The sequence below is a fragment of the Hemitrygon akajei genome, chromosome 15 (assembly GCF_048418815.1).
Source record: "Hemitrygon akajei chromosome 15, sHemAka1.3, whole genome shotgun sequence".
NCBI classification, from domain to species: domain Eukaryota; kingdom Metazoa; phylum Chordata; class Chondrichthyes; order Myliobatiformes; family Dasyatidae; genus Hemitrygon; species Hemitrygon akajei.
The window spans coordinates 39,859,761-39,882,869 of NC_133138.1; the positions used below are offsets into that span (position 1 = coordinate 39,859,761).

The following is a 23,109-nucleotide window of genomic DNA, read 5'->3' on the forward strand; positions in this document are numbered from 1 at the left end:
CTCGATCATGCACATTGATCACTGCGATTACTGTCCCGCGCGCGGCAATCTCTGTGACCTTTGTCGTCACCAGGTTTACTTCTATTTCCGGGTCGTTATCATTGACATCCGTTAACCTGATTAGGTCTTTAGAATGCCCAGCAATGGCTGGTGAACCTCTGTCCAGAGCCTGAACATCAACTGTGTAAATATTTGCCTCTTCGAAGTCCAGATCTCCTAAAAATCTAATTTCTCCCGTCCGCGGATTCAAACTTTCTTTGAGGCACGATTGCTGGAAGCGTAAGTTACCTCTGCGTTTAAGCCTACAACTGCATCCGAAGCGTGCACGGCAACCACTGGGGATCCCTTAGACGTGTTTTCTGGCAGGCTGGCTTTGTAGATCTTCAGGTTGAAAATCGGCGCGTTATCGTTGCTGTCCAGCACAGTAATTACAACCTGAGTTGTCCCAGATTTCCGAGGGATTCCTCCGTCAACGGCCGTCAACTTCGGCTGAAAAGATGCCTGCCTCTCGCGGTCCAGGGATTTCTCCAACAATAGCTCTGCAATTTTAATGCCTTCTTCCGCGTCCTCCACTTTCAGACTGAAGTGTTCATTAGGACTGATCATGTACGTAGTGACTGCATTTGCCCCCACGTCCGGATCGAGAGCGCTCTCCGGCGGAAAACGAGAGCCGGGTGCAACATTTTCAACAATCTGCAAGGAATTTTTTGCGGGAAAATGGGCAAATTATCATTTATATCAACAATCTCCAATTCACTGCGGTACCTTTCTGGGGAATTTTCAATCACAATTTGGAAAGAAAGAATGCAGGTGGATACCGATCCACAGATTTTTTTCACTGTCCATTCTCTCATTGACAAATAATAGCCCACTCTCCAAATTTAATTCCGCATATGGTTTAACGCGACCGGAGACAAGCCGTCCTCCACGAGCGAGCAATGTTCCAGCCTTTAATCCTAAATCTTCAGCAACGTTACCAATGATTGATCTTCAATCCATTTCTTCGGGAATCGAATAGCGAATCTGTCCGAAAACCACATTTAATGTACAAATAATAAAAATAAATGGCAATCCCAGGGACTGCAAGGCTTTCTTATCCTGTACATTCGCCATTGTTGTGAGGCCGCCTTCTTTTCCAGAAGCAGGAATTTACTTCGGTTACTTTGCGAAAGGCTGCTGACTGAAATATCTAACTAAACCTTGTCTTCCCGAAATGACGGACTGGTCCAGTCTGTTTCAATAAATGGTCGCTCAGACTAAAGTAAAATACCGGGTCTTTTCCGTGTAATTCTGCTTTCGTTCACAGTGGGGGTAGAGCAATGGATCTCTAGCTGCACTTGGGAGCCTGATCGGTGTACAGCAACGCAAAGAATTCTTGTCAATAATAACGCCAGAAATTCTTAAAGTTGGGCGGCGCCAGGACTGGTAGTCTACTGTTTACGGGTGTTCAACTGTAATTTCTGCCCCAATGACACAAGAAGGTTCCCAGTTTAATCCGCAATTTTTGTTCTGTTCCAAAGTTTACACCAAAGCTATAAAACTATTCCTACAAATGTCAACAGCGTATATTAAAAGAGCTACGTGCACGCATGCTGATATTGAAAGATTGGCTCAGGGCCTGCTTCCATCTCTTCCACATGTAATGAACGTTAAACGTATATTATGAAAATGTTTATCTTCTGTAGTAAATATCGTGATGTCAAACAGGAGCAGAAGTAAACGGGCAGTGACTGAGAAGTTAAAGACTGCATGGAATTAACTCTCTAGTATGGGAAATCTAGACTAAATGTCATGAAAAATTTATGAAATGATCATGGGGGGATAATGGAAGAATTCAGTCATCTGCAGATATATTCGCTTACAGAAGAATTGAAATATTTAAATAAAAATGAAACTTCTACAAAACTAATTAGAAACAGAAAATATTGGAAGTACACAGTTGTTCAAAATGGAAAAACCTCTAACAAGAATAATGTTTCCGACCAATAAACAGTCAATTGTATTTCCCTCCTCATTCACTGATCAGCTGGGCAGTTCCGTTATTTCCTGTCGTTCAAAGTTCAAAGTATAAAGTAAATATATGTCACAAGATACAACCTGGTCATTGGCTTTCCTATGGGGATAGTCAGTAAAACCAAGCAATATAATACAAATAAAAACACAAAATGCTGGCAAAACTCAGCAGGCCAGACAGCATCTATGGGAGGAGGTAGTGACGACGTTTCGGGCCGACACCCCTGATGAAGGGTGTCGGCCCGAAACGTCGTCACTACCTCCTCCCATAGATGCTGTCTGGTCTGCTGAGTTCTGCCAGTATTTTGTGTTTTTATTTATTTCCAGCATCTGAAGTTTCACTCTTGTTTCCAATATAGTACAAACACTGAAAGAGCGCCACGAGCAAGTCGGACAAACAACCAATGTACAAAAGGCAAATAAATATATTCAGAAGCAATAACAATCAAGGAGAATGAAAGGAAGTAGCCATGAAAGTGAGTCCATAAGTTGTGGCAACAGTTCAGTGATGGACCGACTCAATTTGAGTGAAGTTATCCCACTAATTCAGAAACCATGTTTGAGGGCTAATAACTTTCCCTGAATCCAGTAACATGGACCCTCAAGCTCCGCTACCATGTTCCTCATGGCAGCAGCGAGAAGAGAGCATATCCCGGATGGTGCGAGTCCCTGATAGTGGATGCTGCTTTCCTGCAACAGTGCTCCATGTATCTGTGCTTATTGCTGCAGAGGTCTTTGCCCGTGAAGGACTGGCCCGTATCCAGTAGTTTCTGTAGCATTTTTTGTTCAAGGGCATTAGAATTTCCATACCAGGCCGCTATGTAACCAGTTCTTATGCTCTTCACCACACATCTTTTGAATGTTGTCAACATAATATTAAATCAGAAGAAAGAGATGGGATAGGAAAGGAAGTTGTAGAGTCTCTATAGGTTGAGTTAAGAAATGGCAAGTGTAAAAGGACCCGAATGGCAGTTGTTTACAGACCTCCAAACAACAGCCGGGATATGGATTACAAATTACATCAGGAGATAGAAAAGGCGTGTCAGAAAGGCAATGTCATAATAAGCGTCGAGGATTTTAACATGAATGTGGATTGGGGAAACCAAGTCTGTACTGGACCTCAAGAGAGAGTTTACAGAATGTCTAAGCGATGGCTTTTAGAATAGATGGTTGTTGATTGTGCGTTGTGCAATGATCCGGGGGTGATACGAGTGCTTAAGGTTAAGCAGCCCTTAGGGAACAGTGATCACAATATGATCGAGTTCACATTGAAATTTGAGAGGGAAAGAATAAAATCCAGTGTGTCGCTATTTCAGTGAAATAAAGGGAATTGCAATGGCAGGAGAGGGTAACTGGCCTAAGTAGACTGTTTTCCAGGAAGGACAGCAGAGCAACAATGGCTGGAGTTTCTGCGAAAAATGAGGGAAGTGCAAAACAGATATATTCCAAATAAGAGGAAATTACCAAAGGAAAGAAGAACACTACCATGCCTGACAAGAGAATTCAGAGCCAAAGCAAAATCAAAAGAGAGGGTGTACAAGGAAGCCAGATCTAGAGGGAAGATAAAGGATTGGGGAGCTTTTAAAAACTTGCAGAAGGAAACTATGGTCATTGGGAAAGATGAATTATGAAATGAAGCTTGCGTATAATAGCAAATAAAATTCTCAAAGTATATTTTTCAGTATAAAAAGGGTAAAAATGAATCGAAAGTAAATATAGGACCAATACAAAATGACGCTAGATATATTGTACTGAGAGATGCGGAGATCGCAGAGGAATTAAAAGCGTATAAGTCTGCACAGTGGAAAACGTCTGCAGTATACCGGACATTCGAGAGTGTCAGGGAAGTGAAGTTTGTGCAGTGAAAATTACGACTGAGAAAGTGCTCAGCAAGATGAATGGTATGAGGATGGATAAATCTCCTCGACCTGATGGAATGCACCCTCGGGTTCTGAAGGAAGTAGCTGGAGCGATTGCAAAGACATTAACGATGATCTTTCAAGAATCGATGGATTCTGGCATTGTGCCGGGTGACTGGAACATTGCAAATGTTACTCCGCTATTTAATAATGTTGGGAGACAGCAAAAAAGGAAACTATAGACATGTTAGCATGACATCAAAGGTTGGGAAGTTGTTGGAATCGATTGTTAGCAATGACACGAGGGAGTACCTGGAGGCACATGACAAGAAAGGCCAAAGTTAGCATGGTTTCCTCGAAGGAAGATGCTGCCTGATAAACCTACAGCAATTCTTTGATAAAATTAAAAGCAAGTTAGACGAAGGAGATGCAGTAGACGTGGTGGACTTGGAATTTCAGAAGGCCTTTGACAAGGTGCCGTACATGAGGCTGCTTAGCTACTTAAGCGCACATGGAATTACAGAGAAGTAATTCTAGAATCTATCGATTCGTGAAGGATTATTAATAATGCCTCTACGGTCTCTTCAGCCATCACTTCCAGAACCCTTGGATGTGCAGCATCTGGTCCAGTGACTTCAGTCATTTCAGTTTCCCAAGACCTGCTCCTTCACTTTGGTAACTACACAAACGTTATGACCCTGACACCTGGAACTTTCAGCATACTGCTAATGTCTTCCACCGTGAATTCTGATGTAAAATACATATTCAGTCCTGTCATTTCGTTGTTCCCCATTACTACCTCTCCAGCATTGTTTGCCAGCAGTCCAACATACACTCTCACCTCTCTTTAACACTTTATGTATCTGAAGAAACTGTCCGTATCCTCTTTAATATAATTTTATAATCCCACCAACTTCCCACTGATCTTTGCTCTAAAATATGTCCTCTCTTAGGCCTTGATGGTATTTTTTTTAAATCTCCTGTTAGCCACGATTGTATCTTCTTTTCTTTCAATTACTATTTCCTCTTTGGGATGTATATATCCTACTGAATTGCTTTCAGAAATTCCAGCCATTGCTGCTCTGCCATCATCTCCACCAGTGTTCTTTTCCAATCAATTCTGGTCAGCTCTTCTCATGTCTCTCTACTTCCCTTTTCTCTATTGTAATACTGACAAATCTGATTTTAGCTTCTCCTTCTCAAATTTCAGGTGAATTAGAAGATATTATGATAACTTGCCCCGAAGGGATCTTTCATATTAAGTTCTCTAATCAATTCTAGTTCTTTGCACTTCACCAAATCCGGAATAGCTCATCCCCCAGTGGGCCAAATCACGAGGAACTCTGGAATGCCCCCTCTTGGAATCCCGCACTAGTTTCATTTTCCCAATCAACCTGCATGTTGATGTATCCCATCACTATTAATACATTTCCTTTTTAGCATGATTTTCTATCTCTCGTTGTAATTTGTAGGACACATCTTTCAATCTGGTTGGGGGGGGGGGGACTATACACAACTCCCATCAGGTCATTTTATCTTTGCAGTTAGTTAGCTCTATTCACAATAATTCAAGGGCTTCCGACACCAGCAGCAGAACAACGCCGTCACCTCTGCCTTCCTGCCTGTCCTGTTTATACATTGTGTATCCCTGAACATTAACTATCACTGCAGTCTTCTTTCAGCCATGATTCGGTGATGCCTACAACATCATATCTGCCAATCTGCAACTGTGCTGTAAGTTAATCTACCTTGCACGCATTCAAATAAAACACCTTCACCCCTGTATTCAACTTTTGGTTTCTTCAATGTAGATTTGTAAATGTGAGGACTGCAAAAGTGAACTATTCGGAGCACAAAGCTTGCATCACTTAGTCAAAATGAAAAAGTAAAGATAGCAGGTTTAGGGAATGTTGCTTTTCAAGAGATATTGAGGTCATGGATGAGGAAATATAGGAGATGCCCAGCAGCTTTAAGCAAGTAAGAACAAATGGGGAGTTAATGGAGTAAAGGAAATTCAAAATAACACAAGAAATAAATCTAAGGACTAAACTAACGCATGACATTTTCTTAGCAGGCAATTGAAAGAACAATCGTAAAGTAATCTACGGATATGCCAAAAGGAATAGGATTGCAATGATCAAAAGATCAGATTCTTAATCTATGCGAGGAACCAGGAGAGATGGGGGAAGACACAAATAGATTTCTTGCGTTTAGGTTTACTTGGAGTACTGTCGCAGAGTTTATTGAAGTGAGCCGAAGCAGCAGCAAGGTCATGGGTCCTATAAAGATTACATCTTCGAGTATTTAACTGATTACGAAAGGAGAAAATATGTGTATATGTAGAAGAGTTCACATAAAGGAGATAATAATCATTATAATAGTAGTAGTAATAATAATAATAATAATAATAATAATAATAATAATAATAATAATAGAAACTGTCTGTAATTTAGGGGAACTGCATACGAATAGACAATGGAAACGACCACAACTAGTAACTGAGGTTAACAAGGTTGATAGCAGTAATGGACAATTTGACAAACAGTTGGGCAAAGGTGTAATATAAAATTTGGTGAATATGCACGGAAGAGAGAAGCGTGAAGCTAAAGCATAAATACTGTAATAACAAGTATACTGCCCTTGATACTGCTGGAAGAGGAAACCTACAGACAAAGCCACAGGGGCCCAGCCTGATGGAGTCTACAACAGCGTACATGGTGAAGCGGCATAGATAGGAAATAGGCTGAGGTCCTGAAGAACAAATTTAGTGGATTAGTATGAAGCTAAAAAGCAGAACCTTAAATGTAGCAATCTCTGGATTGATGGGTGTGTCACGCGCTAGTGAGGGGAAGAACGGGAAGTTCTGTCAGTTGAATACGTGGTTGAATAGTTGGTGGAAGTGGCAGGTTTTCAGATTTGTGGAACATTGGGATCTCTTCTGTGGAAGGTATGACCTGCACAAGGGGGACTGATTACACCTGAGTTCGAGAGGGATGGCTTTGCAGGCCGGTTTGCTCGAGATGTTGGCAGGGTTTAAACGAGTTTCGCTGCAGGGCGGCAGCCAGAGTTTTCGAAAAGATGAAGAGCCATATGGTGTGAAGATGTAAGCAATGTGCAGAGTGACTGAAGGGAAGGGTTAGTCAGTGGGCATGGCTTTACTTCAATACGAAAAGATTTAGCAATAATAGCAATAGGCGTCCAGTGTGAATCAGTGCATGGAATTATGATGTTGTGGCTTTTACAGAGAATTGCCTGCTTGAACCTCTGGCTAGGATCTTTTTGTCCTCATTGTCCACCGGAATGGTACCGGAGGATTGGAGGGAGGTGAATGTTGTCCCCTTGTTCAAAAAAGGTAGTAGGGATAGTCCAGGTAATTATAAATCAGTAAGCCTTACGTCTGTGGTGGGAAAGCTGTTGGAAAGGATTCTTAGAGATAGGATCTATGGGCATTTAGAGGATCATGGTCCGATCAGGGACAGTCAGCATGGCTTTGTGAAGGGCAGATCGTGCCTAACAAGCCTGATAGAGTTCTTTGAGGAGGTGACCTGGCATATAGAAGAGGGTAGTGCAGTAGATGTGATCTACATGGATTTTAGTAAGGCATTTGACAAGGTTCCACACGGTAGGCTTATTCAGAAAGTCAGAAAGCATGGGATCCAGGGAACTTTGGCCAGGTGTTTTGAGAATTGGCTTGCCTGCAGAAGGCAGAGGGTCGTGGTGGTGGGTGTACATTCAGATTGGAGGGTTGTGACTAGTGGTGTCCGGCAAGGATCTGTTCTGGGACCTCTACTTTTTGTAATTTTTATTAACGACCTGGATGTTGGGGTAGAAGGGTTGGTTGGCAAGTTTGCAGACGACGCAAAGGTTGGTGGTGTTGTAGATAGTGTAGAGGATTGTCATAGATTGCAGAGAGACATTGATAGGATGCAGAAGTGGGCTGAGAAGTGGCAGATGGAGTTCAACCCGGAGAAGTGTGCACACTTTGGCAGGACAAACTTCAAGGCAGAGTACAAAGTAAATGGCAGGATACTTGGTAGTGTAGAGTAGCAGAGGGATCGGGGGTACATGTCCACAGATCCTTGAAAGTTGCCTCACAGGTAGATAGGGTAGTTAAGAAAGCTTATGTGGTGTTAGCTTTCATAAGTCGAGGGATAGAGTTTAAGAGACGTGATGTAATGATGCAGCTCTATAAAACGCTAGTTAGGCCACACTTGGAGTACTGTGTCCAGTTCTGGTCGCCTCAGTATAGGAAGGATGGGGAAGCATTGGAAAGGTACAGAGGAGATTTACCAGGATGCTGCCTGGTTTACAGAGTATGGATTATGATCAGAGATTAAGGGAGCTAGGGCTTTACTCTTTGGAGAGAAAGAGGATGAGAGGACACATGATAGAGGTGTACAAGATATTAAGAGGAATAGACAAAGTGGACAGCCAGCGCCTTTTCCCCATGGCACAACTGCTCAGTACAAGAGGACATGGCTTTAAGATAAGGGGAGGGAAGTTCAATAGGGATATTAGAGGAAGGTTTTTTACTCAGAGAGTAGTTGGTGCGTGGAATGCACTGCCTGAGTCAGTGGTGGAGGCAGATACACTAGTGAAGTTTAAGAGACTACTAGACAGGTATATGGAGGAATTTAAGGTGGGGGGTTATATAGGAGGCGGGGTTTGAGAGTCGTCACAACATTGTGGGCCGAAGGGCCTGTAATGTGCTGTACTATTCTATGTTCTATGTTCTATGTTGCGTGGTTTAGATACTTCGAAAGAGACAGAGAAATACTGGCATTGCCAATCAAGAGTAGTGTCACAGCTGCAGAAAAGGGAAAGTAATGCATTGGTGCGGCTCCCTGAACCCATGCTGAGGTCTACGACTTCATCAATTTTGCTTCCAACCTCCACCCTGCCCTCAAATCTACCTGGTCTATTTTCGACAGGTCCCTCACCTTTCTGGATGTCACTGTCTCTATCTCTGTAGGCAGCTAATCTACTGGTGTCTACTATAAACCCAGAGGATTCCCACAGCATCTGGACTATACCGCTTCCAACACTGGTACCTGTGAAAACGCCATCCTCCTTTCTCAATTTCTCAGTCTCCGCTGCATCTGCTCTTGGAATGAGGCATTTCATTCTATAACGAAGGAATGGCTTCCTTTTTCAAAGAAAGGGGTTTCGCTTTCTTGAAGATGTTTTACCGTCTTTGACGTTTTGACGTCTCAGTTTCCTATCTCTCTTACAAACAAATATAGTTCACAAAAGCAATAGCGCATTTTTTTTAGTATACGGAGCAGATGTTAGAATCATGGAACGCTACAGCACAGAAATGGTACCTTCGGCGCATCGAGTCCGTGCCCAACTCTAATCTACCTATTCCCCCCTACCTGCACCTGGATCATAATCCCCTATACACCTCCCAACTACGGACCTATCTAAATTGCTCTTTCGAACCCTGATACATTTCCACTAGCAGCTCATTCCATACTCGCACTAATCTTTGAGTGACGAAGATCCCCCTTATCTTTTCCTTAAACGGTTCACCGTTCAACTTTAGCCCATGAATTCTAGTTCTAGTCTCATCCAACCTGAATGGATATTCTTGAGAATTTGCTTGTCAATTTTCTGATGTGGGGGTATAAGACCATAGCATGATTGATACCACCGACAACTGAAGCCATTTCGAATTTTCCACAAGATGTTTTCCAGTGAGATTTATTTGAGAAACAGAATCGTAGGATCCCAAACGGGAATCACATGCTGCTAACCAATAAAGTAATGTTTCGCAGACCCAGATTTAAAGTGTATTTAAAGGCGAAGGAGTTTACGGTTCTCCCCTTCGTTAAGTTCGCCCATCTAACTTCTAACTTGATATAGCGAGATTCCAAAGAGTTCACACTCTTTATTTGATGTATCGGCTATAGAAAAAGGACGGTGATGGTTAAATAAATATCTGTGTCAGACAAAAAAACAAAATTCGTATCTTTGTACATCATTTTAAAGGGACTAAGGCAAAGGCGGATAACCCATTGCAAACAATAGCATCCTAAAAAACAATACATATTGAAGATTCAAAATTCTGGAGGAAGGCAGCAGACCAGGCAGCAGTTATGAGCATAAAAACACAGTCGACATTTCGGTCCGAAATCCTGCGGCAGGACAAAAGAAAAGGAGAACTAATCTTAACCTTGACACCAATCCCGCAGTCAAGGGAGGCGCTGCAGCAGCCTAGCACACCGACCACCATCCCGCTGAGGCCCAGCGCCAACTCTCAGACACCTCCTCCTACCTTGTGTACTTTAGTAGGGTAGTTAGGTGTTACTTGGCCTACTGATTTCCTCCAGCATTTTGTTTGTGTTGCTTGGATTTCCAGCATCTACAGGTTTTCTCTTGTTTGTGATATTGAAGAAGGTGTCTGTTTTCGTCCTTTGGTGAAGAGATAGATATTGTCCGAACTACAGTGGAGTTCTCCGCCTATATTCTCTGGTGCGTCAGATGGGATATGAGGAACCAAATCAAGTAATTACATTCCCGCACGTCTCCTCTATTGTACGGTTCATGGACATATGTTGCACTTATAAATCTCTGAGTTAATTTCGTCGTACCAAGTATTCGCTTAATTATTACTATTCTTCCCCTTTCTCTGAAACCCTGGATTTTGTTCTTTCATTTGTTGCGAATTGAGAAGCAGCTACAACTTACCTAGTATAGGTAACGGACTGAGCCAAACTGCGTACAAATCTATGTCATCTCCGAATAGTATAATTATTTCAGCATGCTGTATATGGGGATGACGCGCAAGATGGTGCCCGGTGAAGTCGCTAGTTTTTATGCTTGAGATAGTGTTTTGATCTTCATCTCAATTTTCTAAAGATATGTCACAATCCCGGTCCAGTGTCGCTCAATGCTCGATCGTTTACTATTTTTGAAGTTTTCTTTGGCTTCGGAAGATATATTTTGTGTTTTTTTTATTATTGGCCCGTGGTGGAAGAAACCACGTGCTCTGGAAAGTTTTAATGCCTTCAAAGAACCCAAGAGCAAAGAAAGTAAGCGAAAAATAGCCGAAAAAAAACAAGTTCAGTCCTTCTCTGAAGATATGCAGTTTGGAGTGCCTTTGGAAAAGTCCAGTGCTGCTGCTTCGGAACGAGAGCACAGTTATTCCCAGATCCAAAATCTGAAGGCCGACCCCCGCCTGGAGCCTTTACCTGAGTCAGCCCTCGACACTCCGGTGAAGCCTGCTGTTAAAAAGAAGAAAGCAGAGGTCACTTTACAAACTATAGTGCAGTTAGTTAACGATAGATCCGATGATTTGGCGTTGAGAATTGGCAACAATAAAAATAGTATTGATGACGTTAAGAAATATCTTGACTTTATTTCTGAAGAGGTGAAAACTTTGAAGTCTGATGTTCTGCAGATTTAAGGGACTTGCACGGACCACGAAAAGAGAATTGAGACTTTTGAGTTGAGGCTGAATGAGGCCGAGCGTTATCAGGGAACGTGGAATCTGAGAATCCACGGCATTTCAGAGCAAACGAATGAAAATATTTAAAATAACGTAACTCAAATAATAGGTTACTTGACATTTTGGAAAACGTTTCTATTATTGGCTCTGTACATTTCCTGATGTATTTATTGATATGGGAGGAAACTTTAATATGGTATTAGATGAAAATATTGATCGATGGCCACCAAGGCAGCACTCTACTAATAATAACTTTACTAGCTTTATTCAGACGTTTAATATCATAGCTATTTGGAGAGAACACTTTACTGGAGTTAAAAATCAGACTTGGACTAAAAAATCTATTACTTGCATTTCTAGACTAGATTACTGGTTACAATCCGATGGCTTAAGAAATAATAATGTCGCTTTTAATATTTTCCTAACCTTTAACAGATCATAAAGCTATCCATATACAAATTGCATTATTTTCAACTGGATCCAATTTTAAATCTTATTGGAAATTAAATAATTCCATTTTGGGGCTTGAAGTTGTTTCTTTGCACATTAAAAAGATGGCAACCTACTTTTTACATAAAGCGATGGTAGAGAATAATTTCTCTTCAAATTGGAACCTTTTTAAATTTGAATATGCCAAACACTTCAGGAAATACAGTAGTGGTGTAGTAAAGAAAAGAAAATTGGAAGAACAATCATTGATCTTAAAGATTGCAAAGTCATGTGAATTGTTTCTACATAACCTTTCATGAAAAGATAAAGAGGAGCTGGCTTTGTTAAAGGATAAGTTAAAGCATCTGTATCTTATACAGGGAGACGGTGCATTTGTGAAATCTGGAAAACAACGATTGCAAGAGGGTGAACAGAGTACAGCTTATTTCTTTCGATTAGAAAAGCAACATGCCCAACTCAATTCCATTCATCGGCTTAACATTGACGGTGTGATTGCAGAGGACACTAAAAAATAGCAAGATATTTTTCTGCATGTTACAGTAAACTGTATAGCTAAAAATATTGTGTAGCATCTACACTACATTTCATGAATATATTAATATTCTTAGGAACCTGTCCAATGATCAGAAACACCTGTGTGATGCTCTTATTACCCTGGGAAAAATAATAAGTCGCTGGGTGTGGACGGTCTGACTGCAGAATTTTATGATGTTTTCTGACACTCTAGCTCCCTTTTTACAAAAATTGTTTTTAGAATGTATTGACTACAGACTTTCTTCCCATTTCCTTAATACAGGGTCTTATTACTATAATTCCTGAACAAAGAAAAGATAAATTATTTATCGATAATTGACGTCCTATTTTCGTTCTCAATAGTGAGTATAAAATTCTGTCCCAAATCCTTGCTAACAATGGTAGTTTTACCATTTATTATCGATGAAACACAGTCAGGTTTCATGAAGGGTCGTCATATCTCTAATAATGTCAGATTAGTCTTAGATCTTATTGATTATTCTCATCTTGTTCAAAACGACAGTTTTATACTGTTTTTAGATTTCTATGAAGCTTTTCACACTATTGAGCATCAGTTTATCTTCACTGCTCTTGGTAAATTTGGAATTGGTCAATTATTTCGTAAGGCTGTTAAGGCTTTGTACACAAACTCTAATAGTTCTATAAAGTTGAAGTTGGGGACTTCACAGTGGTTTGATGTGAATAGCGGGGTGAGACCAGGTTGTCCTATCTCACTTTATTTATTCCTTTTATGTGCTCAGCTGCTCACCTATTCCATCAAGTCTAGTCCTCTTAAAGGCATTTCCTGTGCAAATTCCAATTTTCTGATTATTCAGGTTGCAGATGATACAACTCTTTATTAAATGATGTTTCGGAAGTCTCATTGGCTTTAAACTGTATTTCTGGGTTTTTTCCAAAGCCTCAGGACTCTGTTTAAGTATTCACAAATCTGAATTGCTTCCTCTTCAAGATCGCAATCAATCTATAATGAATAATAGTCCAGTAAAGACAAAGTTACATATTTGGGGATAACTATTTTTAATAACGAATACTTAAGGTGAGTGGATAATTTTCAACCTCTTATAGACAAAACCAACAAAAGATTAAACCAGTGGCTTCAAAGAGACTTATTTTTGAAAGGCCCGGTATTGCTTTGTAAAGCAGAAGTTCTTTCCAGGATTATATATATAAATCTCCCCTTATATGTCGATAAAAATCTGTAAATTGATAGACACCGTGCTGTTTAACTTTTTATGGAAAAACAAAGTTCATTATATAAAACAAAACTGTTGTCATGGATAGTTATGACAAGGGGGGACTAAATTTTCTTGATTTTGACAGGCGTAATAATACTTTTAAAGTTAATTGGATTAAACAATTTCTATATGAAATTGCATTCCTTCTTTTGTCTTTTCCCAGGTTGGTGGATTGATTTTTTTTTTCTTTTATGTAATTACAAAATAGACAAAGTTCCTCTCCATTTATCTCCGTTTCATAACTAGAAGCTTTTATTCTGGTCTTTGTTTTAAAAACACAATTTTTCTGCTCATAGTTACTTTGTTTGGAATAACCACAACGTAACTTATAAGAATGAATCTTTGTTTTATAAAGATTGGTTTGATGATAACAATATTTTGTTAGTTAAATATTTATTTAATTCAAGTGGTACTTTATTGAGTTATACTGAGTTTTAATCCACCTTTGACTTTCCTGTGACTCCAAAAGAATTTGCTGTTGTTCTGGGTGCAGTTCCCTCTGGTGTAATTATGTAGTTTAGCAATACATCATATTTGGCAGTTGAATTACCCAATTTAGATCCATCCAGTACAGCTGTAGGAAAGATTTGTTTTCCTCCGTCCTTTAAAAAAATAATAACGGTATTAGAAATTTGATTCAAAAAGTCATTACTTCTGTTCCTACGGCTGTTAGTTTTTAAAATAGTCCCTTGAGGAATCTGAGGTGGAGGACATGTACGTCTTATTTAATATTTTTTTTATTGAGGAATAAAATTAAAGGAATTCCATTTAAAATTATACATAGATATTATCCAACCAATGTTTATTTGACAAGGTTTAATTCTGATATTGAAACTAACTGTTCTTTTTGTGGTTTATATCCAGAGGATTTATTTCATCTGTTTTGCGATTGCGAATATGGTAAACATTTTGGGTTGATGTTTGTCAAGTTATAAATCAATATATTAATGTAGATTTTACTTTTCGTTTTGAATATGTCTTATTTTGGTTTACTAATAATACCAAATCTCATAGGTATCATTTCTTTACCATAAATCTTTTGTTACGTTACAGCAAATTTTATATCCATAAATGCAAATACAGCAATAAGAAACCTTCATGTATATGTTTTACGTCAGACTTCAAACTATACGTTAATACTCTGACAACTTCCCATAACCAGAAAGCTGAGAAGACTGTACAAATTTGTCAACGTTTCGGGTTATTTCTGTCAATGTTTCTGTTTTGTGGCTCCTTTTATATATAGTTCCTTCTGTCCAACAGTATTTAGAGTGGAGTTTCTTGTGTATTTGTATATTTAAAGTTAATAGTTATATAACTGTTGCTGATTATGTATGATTCCTTGTCTTTGATAGCATATGTCTAGTGTTTCTGTTTTTGTTTGTGTTCAATAAAAAATAATAATAAAATATCATGCTATATATTGTCAATATTTTCCAAGTGTTCATCGTACATGATGATGTGATAATTTCCTCAGACACATACAATCCCCAAAACAGGAAATTTATATCCTAGAGAACATAGAACATAGAATAGTACAGCACAGTACAGGACCTTCGGTTCACAATGCTGTGCCGACCCTGAAACCCTGACTCCCATATATACCCCACCTTAAATTCCTCCATATACCTGTCTAGTAGTCTCCTAAATTTCACTAGTGTATCTGCCTCCACCACAGACTCAGGCAGTACATTCCACGCACCACCAACTCTGAGTAAAAAACCTTCCTCTAATATCCCCCTTGAACTTCCCACCCCTTACCATTAAGCCATGCCCTCTTGTATTGAGCAGTGGTGCCCTGGGGAAGAGGCGCTGGTTGTCCACTCTATCTATTCCTCTAGCATTAAATGTGTGCGTTTAGGTACGCCACGTCAAATCCGAAGAATTGCCGTAGCTCTAACAACCTTCAATGATTTCTTTGGTGTAACAAACAGGTAAATTGTTGAACACAAGGGCTTTGATTCTCACGTGAGCGACGAAAATCAAATTATATATTGAGTATTCAAAAATGAGCGTAGTGATAACAGCATAAATGTTTAAATTATTTGAAGATGTTTAAGCAGAAATTGCGCTGTATTCAGTTATCAAAGCGAAAAACACACTGCTTTGAAAATGTAGAATGTGATTTTTATTTAATAGTTGCGCACAAGTCTAAAGCGGATAAAATATTCAGATGCTCCCCGCCCTCTGAATGAACCATATTTCATCATTATTTCTGTCATTTTACGAAGCAAAATCCTTTCTGCTAAGAGACAAGATCACCATAAATAAACTCACACTCACAAACGAAGTCATTTTAACCAAGCTCCAGTTCAATTTGTAACCATATCAAGTTTGTTAAATGTAAACATTTTGCATTATTTTTGTATGCTAGATAATAAATTTCAATGTCTTAAATTACCTTGGTTTCGTATTCCAAGTTTACACATTTTAGCATTATGGTTTTATAATTATTTAGAAAATTGAAGGGGAACTGGGAGGAATATTTTCACACAATTGTAATTGGTAATGGAAATGAGCTACCAGAGGGGGAGGGGGAGGCAGGATATTAGTACCGTTCAAGCGTCATTGTGCATGTCCCGAATGAGTATGGTATATGTATACAGAAATGTGAAGTTAATAAACGCAGGTGGAATTAGTATCTATAAGCATTAAGGGCTGTGTGCAGGCGGTAGACCAGTAGATCAGCTTTGATTCAGAGAGTTAGAAAGAAACAACAAAATCAATTCAAAATTAAATTTTGAAACATTCCCAACTGGAAAATGAAGCGCCCCCCCCCCCCCCTCCGTCTAGCTGTCTTGCCTTTGCCTCGTTGAAACGATGCGGAAAGCCAGATTCAGAAAGGTCAACGTGTTAATGAAACATCGAATCAACGTGGTTAACTACCGGATGCATGTTTAAACGCCTGTGCGCTGCAATCAATCACCCAATCTTCTTTTATTTCACCTATGCAGCACAAACACATTGAGATGACCAATTTCTTGTATTAGAGTCTGGGAGTAATACAACTCGAAGATCAGCTCTTTGGCTGAACATGTCAATGCCGCCCAACATGTCAATTAACGCTACTCTTATTTGTCTTAGTTTGATTTTATACACCGTCATAAGGTCAATGCTCCGTCTCCTATCATACTGGTTAAAACAAGTCCAGCCTTTCCACCCATTACTTATAGCGTAAGCCCTCCAGTACTGGTAGCACCTTGCGAAATATTTCTGTACTATTGCCAGCTATTGACATCTTTCTGTTAGGTAGCCAACATAAATGGCACACCATGTTATAACTGTAGTCTCACCAACGAACCGCAGAGTTGCAACATGAAGTACGGAATCAGTAATCTAAATAGTGCCTTATGAAAGTAAATAGACTAAATTATTTCTTCCCCACACTGTGTACCGCTGTCTTTACTTTCAAGCAACGATATATCTGCGCCTTTAGCTTTCTGTTTTATGATGCCTTTCAGATTTGTAGGAATTAATGTGCACACACTTCCTGGTTTAATGGAACAAATTGCAACAGGTCGCACTTGTCTAACTTATATTTGATCTACCATTCTTAGACCACTTTTACTGTTATCTAGCAGACGTTGAATTTAGCTTAGATAATATTCTTCACTCTCTAGTGCATTCCCTTTTTTGATATTTTCCAGAAACATACTAACCCTGTAAAAATTATTTCCAAGCGAACAGTACATAGAAATAACAAATAAGAATGAATTCAGCACTGATACATTTGACATTCCATTAATCACAGGCCACCAACATAAATTACAACCCTCCGCTAGCACTCTCTGAATCATTCCTCTTCGTCATTTCTTTATCCAGCTGACTAACTCGTCTTGGATCCCATGTGACTTACCCTTTCAGTCTAAACCACTGTACAGATCCATGTCGAAGCCCTTGTTAAACTTTAGGCAGATCATATCTACCTCAAACTTGACAAAAATAAACTGCGGATACGTCTCCGACAGGCCTTTGCAATGTCCTCTCTAGCTTCCCAAAATATCCCAAGAAACGGTGGATCAAGTCACGGGGATTTATCCAAATTAATATGCTTCAGGATTAGAATAGATATGTTGTATACAAATCACTTGTCCCTGCTAAGCAGATCGTTGGATGGGGTCAAGGGAGGAAGGTGGAGGAAGGGCCTGCTTTGCGCACTTCGACGGGATTAAAAATACGCAGTTGTTGTTGGGTGCAGAAGTACATATGAGAGCTGCTTTCAGATTCTCCAAAGGTAACAGATGCCACGCTCAGACGGGTGGATTCGGGTTGATGTAAATTTATCTTTGACCATTATAACAACTATATTCTTCAGCAACAGAAAATTAAAAAATAAGTTGCTGATAAGAAATATGTTCTAAATTACTTTACCCCAGTATCCTACATCTCTGAATATAAACAAAAGTAAGCACACATAAAATAAGCATACGTTTATGTTATAGTTCTCTGTAATTTAGCATTCGGCTTGAGAGATGGCAGGGCCGCACGACTTCAAGAAAAGGAAATCGCTTTTCGCTGATTCTGGAGACAGGCAGACCGAGTACTGAGGCAGTCCTGGCATGCGGACTACCTGGTCCGTACCAGGATAGCGTAAAGTTTCCTCCATTGCAGATCTTCGATTAAACGAGTCCTGCAAATCCCCACGTTTGTAAAAATAAGTGGAGGAAGTATACTCTTGGGGGTTCCTTCTCTCCTGTTTACATTTGATCCCGATAAGCACAATGATAAGCAGAAGAAAGACAATGGAAGTGCAACTGAAAATAACCAATAAATAAAGATTTAGATCGGAAAAAGATTCTGAATTTCTCACTAAATTACTGCTTTTTGTGGGAGTTTCGGTGCTATTCTGCAAAATTGTGATGTGAAAGGTAACTGTACTAGATAGGCTAGGCTGACCGTTGTCTTTCACTAAGATTGTCAAAGTTTGCGTGTTGAGATCCGCCTCCAAGATTTTACGCGTTGTTCTGATTTCACCAGACGTTTGATCGATAATAAACAAACTGGGATCAGTAGCTTTCACCATTTGGTGAAAGAGTCGCCCGTTCTGTCCAGAATCTGCATCAGTGGCCAGTATCTTGGTGACCAAGTACCCCTGAGCCGCTGACTGTGGCAAGGTTTCCACGGCTGATGATCCACCATGCTCTGAAGGTAAAACAATCACTGGCGCGTTGTCATTTTGATCCAGGATGATGACATTCACAGTAGCGCTGCTGCTCAACGGTGGCACTCCAGCGTCACGGGCTTGAACATGGATCTGAAAACTTTTCAGTTCCTCATAGTCAAAAGATCGCAGAGCGTAAATGGTGCCGTTCATAGAGTTAACGTTCAGGTACGTGGACACTGGCAAGTTTTGAATGTAATTGTCCAGAATGGAATAAGAAACATAGGAATTCTGCTCCAGATCAGGATCTGAAGCCGTTACTGCGAAGATAGAAGCGCCAGGAGAGTTATTCTCAGTCACGTAAAAGTTGTAGGGCAATTCAGCAAAGCGTGGGGCATTATCATTTATATCTGTAATTATGATATGGATGGTTACATTTGTTGACAGTGACGGTGACCCCAAATCCCAGGCTGAAATAAGTATTTTATAATTAGACACAGTTTCACGGTCCAACGTTCCACTTGTAATTAATTTATAATGATTGGACGATCTTTGTAGCATAAAAGGGACGTTCTGTGCTATTTCGCAGCGCACTTGACCATTCTCTCCAGAATCACGATCGATAACATCAACCAAGGTGATTAAATATCCGGGCGTAGCATTTTCCGGGATTTGGATTGTGGCTGACGTCACTTTTATCTCGGGTGCGTTGTCATTCACGTCAGTTACCTTAATCAGCACTTTCGAGTGTCCCGTAATCGCAGGTGACCCGTGATCAACAGCTTGAATATCGAGTGAATAGCTGTTTGATTTTTCAAAATCTAGCGGCCTTTTGACTCGAATCTCTCCAGTTTTAGGGTCCAAGGAAAACAAATCACGCATTCTTCGCAAAGTAATAACATCACTGAAAGAATAAGTTAGCTCTGCATTCAGCCCTTCGTCCAAATCGTTTGCTTTAACTGTTAACACAATGGTATCTTGTGGTGTGTTTTCAGTAATAGTGCCCCTGTAAACATCGTGCTCGAATACAGGAGGGTTATCATTAATGTCCAGTACAGTAATGAGAATCTGAGCTGTTCCGGTTCTCTGAGGATTCCCACCATCCACTGCAGTAAGCACCAGCTGAAAGGATGATTGTAGCTCTCGATCCAAAAGTTTCTCTAACAGCAACTCAGCAATTATAAAATCCTCCTCGGTTCTCCGTGTTTTCAGACTGAAGTACTCACTCGAACTGATTGTATAATTAGCGATAGTATTCATTCCAGTATCAGCATCTTCCGCGCTCTTAAGTCGAAAACGTACCCCTGGTGTAATGGCTTCAGACATTTGTAAGGCAATATGTGTGTCCCGAAATGTAGGAGAATTGTCATTTACGTCAAGAATCTCCACTTCGCCGCGATACACCTCTAATGGATTTTCCAGCATTACTTCCAAAGGTATAGTACACAACACTATTTGGCCACAAATACGTTCCCTGTCGATTCTTTCACAAATAGATAAAAGCCCATTATCCAAACTAACCTTCATGTACCGTTCTCCGTCATTAGAGCTGAGACGAAATTTACGAGCTGACAAAATCGGTACATTCAATCCCAAATCTTGAGCAATATTCCCAATAATTGTCCCTTCGACCATTTCCTCGGGAATAGAATAACGAAATTGCCCTGGAATTTGATCCGGGACACACACGATAAAACTGTGTGCAATTACAGTGATGCTTAATATGGATATGGACGCCATTGTTCCGCAGTCAATTAATTTACAAATCCAGGCCTCTGCTCAATTCATTCCGAACATGTCCTTACTACAAGACGTAAACGCATGCAGATAAATACCGAATCTAAACAGACAGATTTTTTACGCCTCAGGTTAACACCGTAATGTAAACGCACGTAATGGTTGTCTCTTCGTTGACTCTGTCCTTTTATTCAGGGCGAGGGAGGGGCAATGGATCCAACTGTGAAATTGAGTTTTTCATTGGTAGACAGCGACACAACCAGTTCTTTTTGTCAATTACAACTGATGTTCTTAAAGCTGTATCGTTCTCCTATATTTAATGGTGCACACCATAAAATTTAGTTGTTGATACAATTGCTCAATTTATTTTATTTTCATCGTTTATCATCGTAAACTATAACAATGCCTATTAAATGGCATTTTGGCCCGTAAATTTAACACGACCTAGAAATCTACTCAGTATGCAATAGAGAGCTGATAGGTTACATGGCCATTTCTATGATCCAATTTGATGAATTGTTTGGTTTCCCTCGCATCCGACCGTGACAGTTAGATTTCTGCATTTGTTCTATGATATGAACTGCTCGAAGAAACATTGCGGGTGAGCTTTTACAATTGAAGGGCCATTGTACTGGGGCAGTTTCAATCCATAGTTACATGTCGAAGAAATTAAATTGTATATTCAATTTTGTTGTCAAGCTTTATTAGCTAAGTATTGCAATAGATTTGGATCATGAGGGTGTCACGATAAGAAACAGACGCTGTCTTGCTTGTGCTTGCTGACAATAGCTAGCAATAGATGATGCCAATAATGACTAACCTTTGTCCGAGACTGTTTGACTGATAGAGGAACTGAACGTTGAAGTGTTGTTCTAATTTTACCACTGCGTGGGAACATTTGTGTATTGGCTAATATCTAACTAGTGTTTCTTGCAATCGGTGACTATGTTCAGCTGTTAGCTTTTGCCCAAAATTTACTATTAAAGAAGTAAGATGTAGCCTGATATTGTGCGAATCGTAAGACAACCGCTCCCCTTAATCGCGCATTAAAGAGTTAACTGTATACCGAGGTCTGTGTCTTTATTTCTGTTTGATAACCTGATGAAATTCTCTTACAGTAAATAAGGTAAAACAGGGTAGATTCTCAGACTGTAATTTGGCGACGGAGATAGGATCTTTATGATAAGAGCTTCCGAACGAACCTATCCGTGAGATTTACTTGAAAGCTAAAGGTCAAGATTCGACTCGGGTGAGCTCATCACAGAGACTCGCTCAAGGAAGCGGGATCCAGACTAGACGAGTGTGCCGAAGCTGTCACATACCGGCCAGTGACCCATGACTTCGAGTAAAGGAACAAGTGTGGGATTGGTAGAAGGGAGCCTGAGAGCATCGGGGAGTGCATTTAGACTAAATGTAAAGAGACCTTGGCGTATGTTAGATGGTTTGTCAACCAATGGGGTAGAAGACATTGTAACTATTACCTGGAAAGAATATTCGATCTTGTATAATTGTCTCAACGGTAGCTGGAGGAGGAAAATGGGTAATAATAACGGTACGTTTCAAAGCAAGAATCAAAGAAAAAGACCTGAGGAGAATCATCTTTTCAATCGCAGCCATCTGATCCTCTGGCAAAGGTGTCAATGAATAAGAATACACGAAAGCAGGCCAAAAGTTTGAAGACCAAACAACTCTTAAGTGGCCCGCTGGTTTCCTGTAGTCTCTCGATGACAAGATTTGTTTCGAAACGAGAGACAACAGGTTTTATGAAAACTTTCTCTCCTGATCTCTATGGGTGGAGTTATGCGGATGGGCTCTATGGTGGATCCGTTGTTCTAAAAAAACATTCAGTATAGGCGAAATGAAACAAACGCTGGAGGCGGAAATCCTAACTGGAATCTAGAATATATAATATGGTGTTTTAACACATGGGAAGAGACGGCTAATCGGCACCAGCCTCTGAAGTTTAAACCAAATTACGCAAATTACGCAGAATGCCGAGGTACTCGCATCAGGACCCTCGGCTCTGACCGTCTCAGACCCGGACTATATCCTCCAATAGCACTACCTACACCTTAACTAGAGGTTCCAGATAATAATAGAAATAATAATAGAGAGGCCGACGATTAGCTCAGACTCTTCTCCAGGCTCCTCGCTAATAGTAGGGAATGCCCTGATACATAAAAGCTGGAAATATACGTGTAGCTTTCCAGGGATCTAGTGCAGGGCAACCCTTGCAGGAAAAAAAACACTCGTAAATTGTCCCCCATCAGAGGTAGCACATTCTTTTAAATTGACCAGCCTGAATTGGCATACCCAAAAGACAGCAAAAGTATTAAGAATGCAGAGATAACCAGAGTTCCTATGATAGAATCGCTGTCTGAGTCAATTAAAAACAAGCAGGGAAATTTTCGACTGATGAAACACTTGTTATAGCAGAGAACGCACCTCTTAATTGGCTTCGACGCCAAGCACTCTAAACACTAAATGGGGAATACATTGTACCTCCGAAAGATTATATCTTGAAACCCCTGAGAATAGACAACCCGAGCTCTGCACTGTAATGCAGTTCTCTACAGTTGACACAGTGGGGGGAAAGCCTGGTGAGATTGGCTGTGGCAGCAAATAGAAGACCACATAAAGTGGAAGATTTATTGAATGATGTGAATAGAACCTGAAAAACTAGTATCTGCACTACATTGTGTTGTGGCCTTCAGGAATCCAGATCCTGAT

General features: G+C 40.1%; 1 protein-coding gene across 1 annotated transcript in view; it reads right to left on the minus strand.

Moving 5' to 3' along the window:
* Nucleotides 1-20,519, minus strand: part of LOC140739558 (uncharacterized) — a 36,591-nt gene extending 16,072 nt beyond the window's left edge. The window contains exons 1-3 of the mRNA XM_073067954.1: nucleotides 17,998-20,519; nucleotides 11,066-11,098; nucleotides 289-693 (exon numbers count right to left, since the gene is read on the minus strand). Coding sequence (XP_072924055.1) covers nucleotides 289-693; nucleotides 11,066-11,098; nucleotides 17,998-20,382 — 2,823 coding nt within the window. The 5' untranslated portion in view covers nucleotides 20,383-20,519. The remainder of the gene's footprint in view (nucleotides 1-288; nucleotides 694-11,065; nucleotides 11,099-17,997) is intronic.
* Nucleotides 20,520-23,109: the final 2,590 nt, after the last annotated feature.